A 15250-nucleotide genomic window follows, 5' to 3' on the forward strand; every position below is an offset into this window, starting at 1 on the left:
GGAAGCCATTGGTGGCACCTTAGCCAGATCAGCCCAAACCAGTGTAAAACCCAGTGATAGTGATCAGTGCTGCATTTATTCACTCAGCCACTGGGGGAGTCCCTTGCACCACATTTTTTGTTGCAGTACTGAAGACAGAGACATAATCCCTTTCATGAGATTCCACTCAACTGCTGCAATTGTGGTCGATTTAACCATTGAGCGGGCCCGCCAGATCTTAATCTCTTGGTCCACTGACCGCTTAGAGATGACAAGTAAGTCTGGTGAAGCTTTGTTACCACAGATGAGTGAGCAAATGATCTGACTTTGATATGGAAATACAAAGAGGCAGCAGTAGGATAACATGTAAGCTGTCCTGTAACCGGAATATTCAGTGTGCAATGACATGCTTTGCTCACTTCTACTTAAAAATGTAAGAAAGATAAATATACCCTAAATAGTTGTTATCCACTAACCATCAGTGGCTAATTGCTTTTCTGATTAGTAAATAAAAAATGAATATAGACACAGTCATTGAGCGTCTGATCTGAATACTCATAACTGGCACAGTGAATTCATGTGTACTTTAACCTCCATGTTTTTATTGGTAAAATGGTAAGCCAAAAAGCCAAGTGTGAGTGTTTTTTGATTGTTGCGTGTGCTTTAGTTCCTTGGTTACTATTTGTTTGATGTTTGTATTCAACTATACACACGTGAAGAACATTTATCTGTATTGTGTGAAAGATTGTATGCATGGCGTTTTCCAGTAAGATCAATGCATGTGGATAAAATGATATCACCATAGCCACACCTGTGGCCAGTCACTAATTTTTAAATGATGAGTAGTGGAACAGAGCGATCTAGGAGTGTAGATGTTAAGGAAGAGCTTGAATTTCTATGGTGCCTTTCATGACCTCAGGATGTTTATTACAGCTAAGAATGTACTTTTGAAGTCTAATCACTGATTGTAATGTGGGAAATAATGTGTTGATCTTTTAAGGGGGGAATGTAGGTGGAAAGGGCCACAAAAAGCAAACTGGTTTTAAGAACATAAGAATTAGGAGCAGGAGTCAGCCATACGGCCCCTCGAGCCTGCTCCACCATTCAATAATATCATGACTGATCATCGACCTTAATGCCACATTCCTGCCCGATCTCCATATCCCTTGATTCCCCTAGAGTTCAAAAATCTTATCTATCTCAGCCTTGAATATAGTCAGAGACTCAGCATTCACAGCTCTCTGGGGCAGAGAATTCCAAAGATTCACAGCCCTCTGAGTGAAGAAATTCCTCCTCAACTCTGCCTGAAATGAGCTTTCGACCACATATCCGCAGCATGGCCAGGACCATCTATTTCCATCTCTGTAACATCGCCTGTCTCTGCCCTTGCCTCAGCTCATCTGCTGTTGAAACCCTCATCCATGCCTTTGTTACCTCTAGACTTGATGATGCCAACGCCTGCTACATTCCACCCTATGTAAACTAGAGGTGATCCAAAACTCGGCTGCCTGTGTCCTAACTCTCGCCAAGTCCTGCTCACCCATTGCCCCGTGCTTGCTAACCTACATTGGCTTCCGGTTAAGCAACGCCTCGATTTCAAAATTATCATCCTTATTTTCAAATTCCTCCATGATCTCGCCCCTCCCTATCTCTCATCTCCTCCGGGCCCCCCCCCACCCGGAGATGTTTGCGCTCCTCTAATACTGCCCTCTTGAGCATCCCTGATTATGATCGCTCAACCATTGGTGGCTGTGCCTTCTGTTGCCTAGACTTCAAGCTCTGGAATTCCCTGTCTAAACTTCTCTGCCTCTCTACCTTTCTTTCCTCCTTCAAGACGCTCCTTAAAATCTACTTCTTTGTCGAAGCTTTTGGTTATATGCGCTAAGTTCTACTTGTGCGGCTCGGTGTCAAATTTTTATCCCATAATACTCCTGTGAAGCGCCTTGGGACGTTTTACTTTGTTAAAGGCGCTATATAAATACAAGTTGTTGTTAAATGGCCTACCCCTTATCCTGAGACTAATCCCCCTAGTTCTAGACACTTCAGCTGGGGGAAACAACCTCTCAGCATCTTCACTGTCAATCCAGTTCAGAATCTTGTATGTTTCAATGAGATCATCGCTCATTCTAAAAAAACTCCAGATAGTCTAGACCCATTCTACATAATCTCTCATCATAAGATAGCCCTCTTATCCCAGGAATCAATCTGGTGAACCTTCATTGCACCGCCTCCAAGGCAAGTATATCCTTCCTTGGATAAGGAGACCAAAACTGTGCACAGTCCTCCAGGTGTGGTCTCACCAAGGCCCTGTACAATTGTAACAAGACTTCCTTTTTCTTACTCTTGTACTTCAACTCCCTTGCAATAAAGGAAAACATGCCATTTGCCTTCCTTGTTGCTTGCTGTACCTGCATCCTAGCTTTCTGTGTTTCTTGCATGAGGACACCCACATCTCTCTCAATACCAACATTTAAAAAATTCTCACCATTTAAAAATATTCTGCTTTTCTATTCTTCCTACCAAACTGAATAACCTCACATTTCCCCACATTATGTTCCATCTGCCACCTTACTGCCCACTCATTTAATCTGTCAAAATCCATTTTATATGCAAGGGCATTGAATATCATAACCAGGAAATTGAGGTTGCAGTTGGAGCATTGTTTGCAGCTTCCCATTATATGAATGGTATTACAGCTATGAAAAGAATGCCACAGAGTTTCATTAGCATGGTACAAAGGATGGGTATAGTCCTGAAAAAAAGACTCCATGGACTACTGGTTAGAACAGCGAAAGTTAAGGGGCAGTGATTGGGTGCGGCTCAATATAGGTTTTCAAAATCATGAAAGGTTTTGAGAGTAAATAGTAAAAGATTGATGCCGTTGGTTGGTGAATTGGTACCAAGGGGGCACAGACTCGGTATTACTACTAGAAAAATGAGGGAGGAAGTTACAAGAAATGTTTTCACTCAGGTTGCACTGGCACAATGGGCGACATGAGTTCCTTTTGTCCAACAATTCTGTGATTCAGATGCTGTGGCCTTTGATCACTGAGGCTAAAAAGTACCTTTGCATCGCATGCCCTGTGACCTAAGTTGGCCGAACTTTTAACATGCAATCAAGGAACAGGTTTGCTCGGAGGAAAGTCAGGAATAGCCATCACTATGCTCTCTTATCTTCAGGACCTGGAACCTCCCAGCCTTTGTAAGCAGATTACGCTCCTTTCATTCACAGATGGCTCAACCAGCTCCAAGCTGCCCTGCCCCTCAAGCTGTTCTCTTTCCCTGTGCTGCGACGTTGCTGGTTTAAATCAGTTCCTTGGCTGTTTAAACCTTCGCTGTGCTGCTGTGGGTTGGCTGCTTGAGGTGCATCCACCCACTAACAGGTGCTGCTCCGGTGCCTCATCCAGCAGATCTTCAAAAGCATGCTGTTGAGGAACAGAGGCCATCGAAAGCAGACTCGTAGCGCAATCGAGGGTTCTTTTTTGCTCTCGGGATAAAGTGACATGGCTGTCTTTCATGGCATTGAGTACAAACTCCCTTTCTGTGAAGGGAATTTTAATTATATATCTCTTACACAGGCTCTGTTGTATATAAACAATGCGCAGTATTTTGTAATGCAGTCAGATACACACCATTGCTGAACGGGCCTGCAGCCTTCACCCATGGACTTAACAGCCCCCTCTAATTTTTCCTAATTACCCTGTGTATGGGCTGACTTAGAAAAATTACATATTTGAAATTGCATAGGTGCTTGGCATACAACGTAAACATGGACATGTCCAGTCTGTTTTTTGTTTTATCCCCATGCAATGCAAGTTTGAAAAAGGAGGTGGCTGAATATTTTTTGTCCTTGCTGGCTCCAGAGCTATGGATGTACTAAATGGGGTGCTGGGGATGGAAGATGGAAGATTGTTGAATTTGAAAGCCAGATTGATAGTTCCATCTATTTCCAGCATAATCTTCCAGTACTAAATGCACAACCACATATCATAGAATCATCAACACAGAAGGAAACCGTTCAACCCATCGCCTATGTCTGTTCTCTGAAAGAGCCATCCAAAGAGTCCCGCTCCCCTGCTCTTTTCCCGATAGCCCTGCAATTTTTTTCCTTTTCAAGTATTTATCCAATTCTCTTTTGAAAGTTACAGTTGAAACCCTTTCCAGCAGCGCATTCCAGATCACAACTCGCTGCGTACCAAAAACCTCTCCTCGTTGTCCCTCTGGTTCTTTTGCCAATTATCTTAAATCTGTGTCCTCTGGTCCTAGTGGAAACAATTTCTCCTCACTTACTCTTATCAAAACCCTTGATACTTTTGAAGATCTCTATTAAATCTCTCCTTCACCTTCTCTGCTCGAAGAAGAACAATCCCAGCTTTTCTGGTCTCGGCACATAACTGAAGTCCCTCATCCCTGGTCTCATTCCAGTAAATCTCCTCTGCAGTGTGGTGCTCAGAATTGGACACACTACTCCAGCTGAGGCCTAACCAGTGATTTATTTAAAAAAAAATATATAGCATAACTTCCTTGCTTTTGTACTCTTATGGCTCTATTTGTTTATGAAGCCAAGGATCCCATAGAATTTTTCTCAACAGTCGTATCAACTTGTCCTGCCATCTTCAAATATTTGTGTATGTGAACCCCCCGGTCCTTCTGTTCCTGCATCTTCCAGATGTGGCCTCGTTTAAACGGCTTAACCAAAATTTAAAAAAATCTATTTGACGATAACAAAGTTTCTATGTTGAACTTTGTTTGTCTTTTAATGACGTCATTAAAGTCTTTACTTGAAGGCCTCAGCCTGTTTAATTCTGCCCTCTTGAGCAATCTTAAGCGCTTAACCATTGACGGCTGTGCCTTCAGCTGCCTAGGCCCTAAGCACTGGAATTCCCTCTCTAAACCTCTCCGCTTCTCAACTTCTCTCTCCTCCTTTGAGACGCTCCTTAAAATCTACCTCTTTAACCATGCTTTTGGTCATCTACTCTATGTATCTCCCTATGTGGCTTGGTGTCACATTTTGTTTTCTAATGCTCCTGTGAAGTGCCTTGGGACATTTTACTGCATTAAATGCACTATATAAATACAAGTTGTTGTTGTCTCAAAACCATTTGGTTTCAGCTGGATATTTTTACCCAACATTTTAGAGAGCTTCGAACGACATCTGCGAAATCTGAGCAAATGCAGTTTGTAGAATTTCCCAGCATGCAATCTGCACATTAACAGCAGTCAAAAGTTGAGAGATTCTTTGAAAAGACTTTGCATGAAACTGGAGATTGAACGGAGATTGTTTTTGGATATTAAGGGAATCGAGGAATATGGGGACAGTGGAGGCAGGTGGAGTTGAGGTGGAAGTTCAGCCACGATCTTATTGAATGGCGGGCAGGCTCGAGGGGCCGAATGGCCTACCCCTCCTATTTCTTATGTTCTTATGAATGCTGAAAACTTGTTGCTGGCAAGCAATGAATTTATATAAACATAATACAATTATGCTTTACTCTTAGGAATACTTCACAGTAAAACAGAAGCAGCATGCATGAACAGGAACTGCTGTTATCATGTCATGGACAGTAGAGGGCATAATAAGCCGTTTGTGGTTTTTGTTGCTGCTTAGAAACGAAAACAAAGGTTCATTATAGAGAATTGATCTGCGGGGGGGGGGTCATTATTGTGCATATTCAGTTTTAAAAAAAAAAAACTCATTTTTGAGTCTTAATGTTATTTTTATATAAAAACTTGATTAGCGATGCACTTTCATTGTCCCTGACCCCCATCTTAGTGTGCCAGATCCCAGGGCCACCCTCTAATGTTTGATTAAATCTGTTTTCCCTGGTAATACTAGGCGTAATACTCCTAATAAAACTTCTGATTTACTGTGAGCAAATCCACAGGAGATCTACTAGTTGTACATAAAAGTGCACAGATATCCTTTCCTTCTAAAACTGTACTAATGAAGAATGTTTTGGCAGGATTCTGTACATGCTGGCCAGCCAGCACTCCATTTTGTTCATCACTATTATCTAGGTTTGGGATATCAAAATTTCAGTGATCTCTATCTGATTCATTCTCCATGGCTGTCTTAGTTAAGTCAGCTGTGATCTATCCTAGTTTCTCCCCGTGGCTCGGTGTCGAATTTTGTCCAGTAACACGCCTGTGAAGCTCCTGGGGACGTTTTACTATGTTAAAGGTGCTATATAAATGCAAGTTGTCATTGAGTTCTAATGTAATTTCAACAAAGAGAATGGCGAACTTCAAATGTTTAGCCCATCAACTCTGATGGAATTAATACTTACGTTTTTCTAATTTACTTTAGAGCAAATAAAACATTAAATTGAAACACTTGGGTCTATTTTGAGTAGATCTTCCAATATCTGTTATAATGGTCGGCCTCCCTAGTGGATAATTGAGAGTTCCTGAACTTTGGACTTGCAGGCATGGCACATGGAGGTGAAGAGGAGTACAATATATGTAACAAAAAAATAATGGTTACAGTAGTGTTGTGGTATGTTACTGAGCTCGTAAGTCAGAGAACTTTACTAATCCAGAGATTGTGAATTCAAATCCCAGCATGACTATTTAAGAATTTGAATTCAGTTTAAAAAAAAAAACAATCTGGAAATTAAAATGCAGGTATCAGTCAGTAAAAGTGACCACGAAACAGTCGGATTGTCGTAAAAACCCAACTGGTTCACTCCCGTCATTACCTGGTCTAGTCCATGTGACTCCATATGCCATGGTTGATTCTGAAGTGCCATCTGACGTGACCTAGCAAATTACTCAGTTGTATCTCTGGGAAAAGGCAGTAACGACCAGCTATGTCAGTGACACCGGCATCCTAAGAATGAATCTATATACAAGCTGTGAGATGAATACAAACAGTCATTATGTATGTCATATTTGACCCTGAAATGAGCTTTCGACCATATATCCGCAGCATAACTAAGACTACCTATTTCCACCTCCGTAGCACCGTGTGTCTTCGCCCTTGCCTCAGCTCCTCCGCTGCTGAAGCCCTCATCCATGCATTTGTTACCTCTAGACTTGACTATTCCAACGCACTCCTGGCTGGCCTCCCACATTCTATCCTACGTAAACTAGAGGTGATCCAAAACTCAGCTGCCCATATCCTAACTCGCACCAAGTCCTGTTCGCCCATCATCCCTGTGCTCACTGACCTACATTGGCTTTCGGTTAAGTAACGCCTCGATTTCAAAATTCTCATCCTTGATTTCAGATCCCTCCATGGCCTCGCCCCTCCCTATCTCTGTAATCTCCTCCAGCCCCACAACCCCCTGAGATGTCTCCACTCCTTTTGAGCATCCCTGATTATAATCGCTCAACCCTTGATGGCGTGCCTTCTGATGCCTAAAGCTCTGGAACTTCCTGCCTAAACCTCTCCGCGTCTCTACCTCTCCTTCCTCTTTCAAGATGCTTCTTAAAACCGACCTATATGACCATGGTCATCTGCCCTAATTTCTACTTGTGCGGCTCTGTGTCAAATTCTTGTCTTATAATGGGATGTGTCACTATATTAAAGGCACTATATAAATACAAGTTGTTGTTGTGTATTGCCCTAGTCTTTGTCCTGTAAAAATCGTCTCTGAATATGAAAACGTAATTATTGGCAGCAGTACAAAATTCATTTGGACAGACTTTTTAGCTTGAAAAATCAGAAGTGAGTAGCTCCGGGACCTTACTGTAGAAGTCTGTAGTTGGCTGGCTTCAGTTGCTTGTTCAAACAGACTAAGAATGAAGGGTAGGGCTTCATAAGATTCCTGTAATATAGTACGAGGTGTGCTTTCATCGCAATCTATTTATTGAAGTTGCTTCTTCTGTCTGTCTTTGTAGACACTCTGTTTTATTGTTGAGATTGTAGATACTGATTGTTAGTAACAACTGCTTACGGTGTGTGATCACATCAAATCTTTGTTTCACATGGATATTGGGTGTGTACGAGGATGGTTTGGCTTGATCTTTTATGCTCCTATTATTTGGCATTTCTGAAGTGGAAGAGAATTGTTATATATTGTACAGTGGTACTAAATAGAATAATGATTGGGGTACAAGTGTCTATTGGTTTAAATCAAGAGCTTATATTCTGATCCTTTTCAATATTTCGTGAAGCTCGTGCTGGTTTATATATTTGCAATAATACAGCAGACACACACGTGCAATAGAAATGATAAGAAACAAAAATTCAATTTGGAAATACAAAATAGAACTGAAAAATACTTGCAATCTGTCACCTTTAGAATATTTTTGGTTAAATTTTTGTGTGGCAGGTGCCCTGTTCCAGTGCAAGATTGACCAAAAACAGCCGATATTTAATTTTCAGTTGCTGTAGGTGCCCTACCCGGAAATCGGCGTGGTCCCAGCCTGCAAGACCATCAGCAGACCGGGGGCCACTGCAGGGAGCAGCACGTGCTGCTGCAGGAGGGTGACGGCTGTGAAGCCAGGTCGCTGATTGCAGTGCGGGCAGGCACAGCAGGAGGGACGAAGGAGCGGCAAGAGTTTGTAGAGGGATGTGATCGGGGCCCAGGAGAGGCGAAGACCCAGGGGCAGCACGGGCCAGCCCACACCGCGACATGTGTGTGCGCTCGGTCTGTGCAGCAGAGCTGGTCTCCAGTTGTCTTGGGTAATCCTTGCCACTGGACCGAGACCTAGATCTGTCAAGCCCTTGTGGTGGCTGGTGTGCAACGGCCACAACACGTTTAAAAAAAAAAAATCCACGCACAGGCATCTTCCACCCTTCACGATGTAGTTCGGAATCTGGAATATTAGGTCCTTCATTGAAACACCTGTGAAACTCATCCCTTTTTGGCGTGGAAGCAAGTCATCCTCGCTTCGAGGGACTGCCTATGATGATGATGATGATGATGAAGGTACTCCCTCAGTGCTGTTAGGGAGGGAGTACCAGGAGTGCAGGTGTCCTGCCTTATCTGTTTCCATTTTATTCCAGCACAGTAGATTGACTCTTCAGAGTGAAACTGCTTGCACTTTTTCTGCTGTTTTGCAACATATATCAATGACCTTTTAGAATCCATGCCTTTGGCACTCCCAGACTTGACAATGCTGGTCATCCTGCATGCTCTGCCGATTTCAGTACATTCAAATCTCTGCTGCCTGAATTCTATCGTGCATCGCAGCACTCGCCCATCTTTGTTAACCATGGCTCCCAGTCTTCCAACACCTCGGGCTGGATTTTTGAGAAGTTTGCGACTGGGTTTTCACCGCGATTTGACCCTCACGCGAAAACCCGGTCGCAAAGCCCGGGCGGGATCCTTGGCTCGATGTTTGAGGCGGCGATGGGACGTACCGCTGACGTGCAACGCCGTGGATTGCATTACCGTCGGACTTTCGGCGCTCTCCCAACCCATACGCCACGCCCAGAATATCAACGCAGCCTTGCCAGCAGCAGTAAGTAATGAAACCTCTTAAAAAAAAAAGGTAAGTTAAAGTTTTAATAATTTTTTTTTCAGCGATTCGATAGATAAGTGTCTTGTAAATGTTTTTTGGAACTCCCCCCCCCCCCCCCCCCCCACCCTACCCCGCCTCCTTCCAAGGCCTCTGTGTTCCGGCCCCGGACTAAATTTGGCAAAACTTGCGTTTTTGTGCTGCGAATCCTCGTGCAACACCCCCCTTACCCAAACATAAAACCCCAAAGTTCGGCCTAAAAACGGTAGCGCAGCGAAAACGGTAAGTTTCACGTATCGCTACCATTTTCCTAAAGCCGAAAATCCGGCCCCTCAAGTTTACAATTTCTTATCATGTTTCAATCCCTCTGTGGTCTTGCCCTGCCCTGTCTCTGTGTTTTCCTCCTACCCTACAAGCCCCCTCCCTCCCCCGGGACTCTTTTTCCTTTTAACTCTTTGAATGCAGGAAGATTTAGGGTTCAAGCCCTGCTCTGGGACTTGAATGCATAATGTAGGCTGACACTTCGGTGCATTCCTGTGCGAGTGCTGCATTGAGGAACAGTCCTCAGGATGAGGTCCTGTCTCAGTGGATACTAAAGGTCCTGTTGTACTTTTTGACAAAGAACACAGAGTTCTTTTGCTGTCCTGGCCAACATTCTTCGCTCAACCAATGCCACTAATTTAACTGGTCCTTCATGTTGGGGCTTTTTAATGAGACATTGTCTGCAAAATAGCCGCTGCTTTTGCCCACATAACAGTAATTTGCTTTGCCATTCATTGGTTATGAAACACTTTCAGGAATAACTTGAGGTATGTTAGAAAACTCTATTTACATCCAATTTCTTTCTGTATCTCATTGTCTCATTATCTCGCTCTCTTGCTCTTTCTAGTTATTTCTCTTTCTCTCTGTCTCTCTTTCTCACTCACTTTCTCTCTGCCTTGTACGTAAGCACCATAATGAAAATGTGAATTAAACAAAATTCCATTGTGTAGTTTAGTAATTGGATTAGTCTTTGACAATCAAATAACAGAAGTTGTCCTAAATTTTGGATTATGCAATCTGCCTAACTTAGAACTGTCACCTTCAAAAACATTAGATGACAATGCATTTACTCTGCTGTTAAGCTTCTGCGATCAGCGAACTGGTAACCAGGAGCAACATGACTGGAGCAATTTCCTGTTGCTGACATCACAGCCTATTGCAGGACCCAAGCTGCTGCTGCACACACACACACACACACACACACACTCTGCTTTCCTGAGCAAATCCACAGCTCTGCTGACTGCAGGTTGGGAGGAGAATGTGATAGATTTTCAGTGCAGCCTGCTTGCCTCCTTCTTGTTACCTCATGGATATGCCTTCTGATCCTTACGTACCTTATGATGGCGGTGGTAGAAACTGCATTCCTTTGCAAGAAATGCATAGAAGGGGTGAGTTCTATTTCCACAGCTTTTTATCATTCAGCTTTTGTAAATAAGGGAAAGTGTTCTTGGCAGGTAGAATAGGCGACGGCCTTTCTGCAGAAAGTCAGTCAGACTCTAAGGTCCGTTTTTGTTTTACTGACACATTTTGATGGCTTTGCTATTTTTATTCTGCAGTTGGAATCATTTTCCCGTTTCATTGCCTTCCTGCTTCTCGGTTTTCCCATTTTTGTTTGCTTGAATGGTTTAGTCCCAACCGATCACGCTGCTCAGTAAGTGACACCATTTGTACTGTAGCTTACACCGACAGATGCTGCTTTTATTCTTCAATACTTTCTCCTTCAATGAAACCTCTAAATGAAATGTATTCCATCAGATCGGACTTTCCACTCTGATATGTATATTTATAAGGATGTCTATAAAGGTTCCCAATGATGTATTTCCTGTTCATGTTATTAATGTGCTATTGTTTTAAATTGTATTTAGTGCCAGGCATTTTAAGTACTGGACTAAAATGGTTCCACAAAGAAATCCAGTGTTACATATTAATCCTGGCACTATAGCTCAGTCTTTCTCTCCCGTTCCCCCTCCCCCATACCATTCGCACTTGGTCTCAGTCCAAAGGTTAAGAATGTGTTTTAAGTCGAACTTGCAGTATAAGGTGTGCTTACTAGAGTCGAGCTGCTTTTAGCTCTGTTAATTCTTTTGATAATGCAGCATAAGTGACATCGTTCTTAGTCGCCTGGTATTGCGGATTTGTTCATTCAGCACTGCTCCGGTAAAAATGACGCAGGTTTTGTTAACAGTATGTGGTGACTTGAAATCTGCAAGCAAGCAGTTCAAGACGTGATGCATTGTTAAAGTTCAGATCTTAGCATCTCATTTTGTTGTGGTTTTTTTAACGTATTTTTGTTCCAGTTCGTAGAGTATATTTTCCGTTTCATGTGTATTTTAAGAGTTCAAGTACTCATATTGCATATGTGGGCCTTATTTTGGAGAAGCAGTAGTGTCTCACATTATGATGAGTTTATTGGAAGAATTGTTTTCTGTTATCTTTTGCAATGTTTTATTTGGTGAAACGTTATCTCTCTTCAAAAGTACACAAGTCGCGTTATTTTTCTTGAGTTTGCAGCAGCCTTTTCTTAGTGAGTGCAGACTGTTAATGCTTTAATAATAGAAAATATCAGTTGAACCAAATTCTGTTTTCTTCTCTATTCTTTCAGTGCCTGTGTTGTTGCACAGTAACAATACATTACACAAGAAGTATTCTGAAGTTGCTCTGTGGATCTCAAAATAAAATAAATACTCACTAAAATTGAAATGCTGCTTCATAGAATCATAGAAATTTACGACTTAGAATGAGGCCATTCAGCCCACCATGCTGGCTGAAAGAGCTATCCAGCCTAATCCCACTTTCCAGCTCTTGGTCTGTAGCCTTGTAGATTGCAGCATTTTAAGTGCACATCCAAGTACTTTTTAAATGCGATGAGGGTTTCTGCCTCTACCACCCTTTCAGGCAGTGATTAAGAAGTTTGCAGATGATACTTTCACTGGGTGAAAGTAGTTCTCAACTCTCCTCTAATCCTTCTACCAATTACTTTCAATCTATGCCCCCTAGTTAATGACCTCTCTGCCAAAGGAAATAGGTCCTTCCTATCCACTCTATACTAGGCCCCTCCATAATTTTATACACCTCCAATTAAATCTCCCCTTAGCTTTCTCTGTCCAAAGAAAACAACCTCAGCCAATCCAATCCTTTCTCATAGCTAAAATTCTTCAGTCCTGGCAACGTTCTCATAAATCTCCTCTGTACTCTCTTTAGTGCAATCACATCTTCCCTGTAATGTGACCAGAACTGCACGCAGTACTCTAGCTGTGGCCTAATTAGTGTTTTATACAGTTCAAGCATAATCTCCCTGCTCTTATATTCTATGCCTTGGCTACCTGTCTTGCTGTCTTCAGGGATCTGTGCACATGCACTTCAAGGTCCCTTTGTTCCTCTACACTTCTCGGTGTCCTACAATTTAATGTGTATTCCCTTGCCTTGTTCGCCCTCCTCAAATGCATTACCTCACACTTCTCCGGATTGAATTCCATTTGCTAATTTTCTGCCCACCTGACCAGTTCATTGACATCTTCCAGTTCATTGACATTGAAAGCAGTCTACAGCTTTCTTCCTCACTATCAACCACATGGTCAATTTTTGTATCATCTGCAAACTTCTTAATCATTCCCCCTACATTGCGGTCTAACTCACTGATATATTTCACAAAAAGCAAGTGACCCAGTACTGAGCCCTGTGGAACCGCAATTCAGGTTTCATTGAGATTGATTGATATGTTAGTTTATTGAAACTATTATTGGTGCTTAAAAAACAGAAAAATTGATTTAAAAAAAAAGTTTAAATTAGAATATTTTCCTATGTGCTGTGTTGATTGGGTGATCATCATCATAGGCAGTCCCTCGAAATTGAGGAAGACTTGCTTCCACTCTCAAAGTGAGTTCTCAGGTGATTGAACAGTCCAATATGGGAATTACAGTCTCTGTCACAGGTGGGACAGACAGTCGTTGAAGGAAAGGGTGAGAGGGGAGTCTGGTTTGTTGCCTGCGCTTGTTTTCTGCGTGCTCTTGGCGACGAGACACGAGGTGCTCAGTGCCCTCCCGGATGCTCTTCCTCCACTTAGGGCGGTCTTTGGCCAGGGATTCCCAGGTGCCGGTGGGGTTGTTGCACTTTATCAAGGCGGCTTTGAGGGTGTCCTTGAAACGTCTCCTCTGCCCACCTGGGGATCACTTGCCGTGTAGGAATTCCGAGTAGAGCACTTGCTTTCGGAGTCCTGTCAGGCATATGGACGGTATGGCCTGCCCAATGGAGCTGGTCGAATGTGGTCAGTGCTTCGATGCTGGGGATGTTGGCCTGATTGAGAACACTGACATTGGTGCGTCTATCCTCCCAGGGATCTTGCGGAGACAGCATTGGTGATATTTTTCCAGCAATTTGAGATGTCTATTGTATATGGTCCACGTATCTGATCCATATAGGAGGGCGGGTATCACTACAGCCCTGTAGACCATAAGTTTGGTGCCAGATTTGAGGTCCTGGTCTTAGAACACTCTCTCCCTCAGGCGACTGAAGGCTGCGCTGGCGCACTGGAGGCGGTGTTGGACTTGGTCGTCTATGTCTGCCCTTGCTGATGGTAAGCTCCCGAGGTATGGATAGTGGGGTCCACGTCCAAAGCTGCACTATAGATTTTGATGACCGGGGGCGGGGGGCAGTGCTGTAGGCTGGTGGAGGACCTTTGCCGTATGGATGTTTAGTGTAAGGCCCATGCTTTCGTAGCTGTTGATGGTGGCTTGGAGTTCAGCCTCTGAACGTGCGCAGATGCAAGCGTCGTCCACATACTGTAGTTTGATGACGGAGGATGGGACGGTCTTGGATCTAGCCTGGAGGCGACGAAGGTTGAACAGGTTCCCACTGGTTCTATTGTGGGGAGCTTGTTGAGCGTGAGAGGAAGCATTGCAGCGAGAAAGATCGAGAAGAACGTTGGCGCAATGATGCAGCCCTGCTTGACCCCGGTCCGGACATGGATTGGGTCTGTGGTGGATCCGTTGGTCAGGATCACGGCTTGCATGTCATCGTGGAGCAGGCTGAGGAGGGTGACAAACTTTTGGGGGCAACCGAAACAAATGAGGGCGCTCCATAGTCCCTCCCGGTTAACAGTGTCAAAGGCCTTTGTGAGGTCAAAGAAGGCCATGTACAAGGGTTGGTGCTGTTCCCTGCATTTCTCTTGCAGTTGTCGCGCTGTGAAGATCATGTCCGTTGTACCCCGTAGTGGACGGAATCCGCACTGTGCCTCTCCGTCTCTCAGCGGGGATTCCATCTGCTCTTGATGCCTTGTTATTCTTGAGCTGACAAATGGCTTTTTCTACCTCGTGCAGGGCTGGGGTTTTTCTGAGATGGTGACAGGTAGCATGCTGCGAGATGGAGTCGAGGACACTCATGTCAAAGGCAAAGTCTCGATTAAAGAGATCTTTGAAGTACTTCTTCCAACGGGCCCTGACTGCCTTGGTGTCCTTGAGCAAGTTACTATTTAAATGGAGAAAGATTGCAAAGTGCCACAGTACAGCGGGACCTGGGGGTACTTGTGCATGAAACACAAAAGGATGGTATACAGGTACAGCAAGTGATCAGGAAGGCCAATGGTATCTTGGCCTTTATTGCAAAGGGGATGGAGTATAAAAGCAGGGAAGTCTTGCTACAGCTATTGGTGAGGCCACACCTAGAATACTGCGTCCAATTTTGGTTTCCATATTTACGAAAGGATATACTTGCTTTGGAGGCAGCTCAGAGAAGGTTCACTAGGTTGATTCCGGGGATGAGGGGGATGACTTATGAGGAAAGGTTGAGTAGGTTGGGCCACTACTCATTGGAATTCAGAAGAATGAGA

The 15250-nt window shown here is 43.6% G+C and overlaps 1 protein-coding gene across 5 annotated transcripts in view; it reads left to right on the forward strand.

Moving 5' to 3' along the window:
• Positions 1–15250, forward strand: part of LOC139262882 (H(+)/Cl(-) exchange transporter 3) — a 206733-nt gene that overhangs the window by 33537 nt on the left and 157946 nt on the right. For 2 of the 5 annotated variants that reach the window (XM_070878140.1, XM_070878165.1), the window contains exon 1: positions 10601–10814. The exons of the other annotated variants lie outside the window; for them this stretch is intronic. In XM_070878140.1, coding sequence (XP_070734241.1) covers positions 10733–10814 — 82 coding nt within the window. In that variant the 5' untranslated portion in view covers positions 10601–10732. Of the gene's footprint in view, positions 1–10600; positions 10815–15250 lie in introns of those variants that run through there. 5 annotated transcript variants of the gene reach the window in all.

This window comes from Pristiophorus japonicus, chromosome 1 (genome assembly GCF_044704955.1).
Source record: "Pristiophorus japonicus isolate sPriJap1 chromosome 1, sPriJap1.hap1, whole genome shotgun sequence".
Lineage (NCBI taxonomy): Eukaryota > Metazoa > Chordata > Chondrichthyes > Pristiophoridae > Pristiophorus > Pristiophorus japonicus.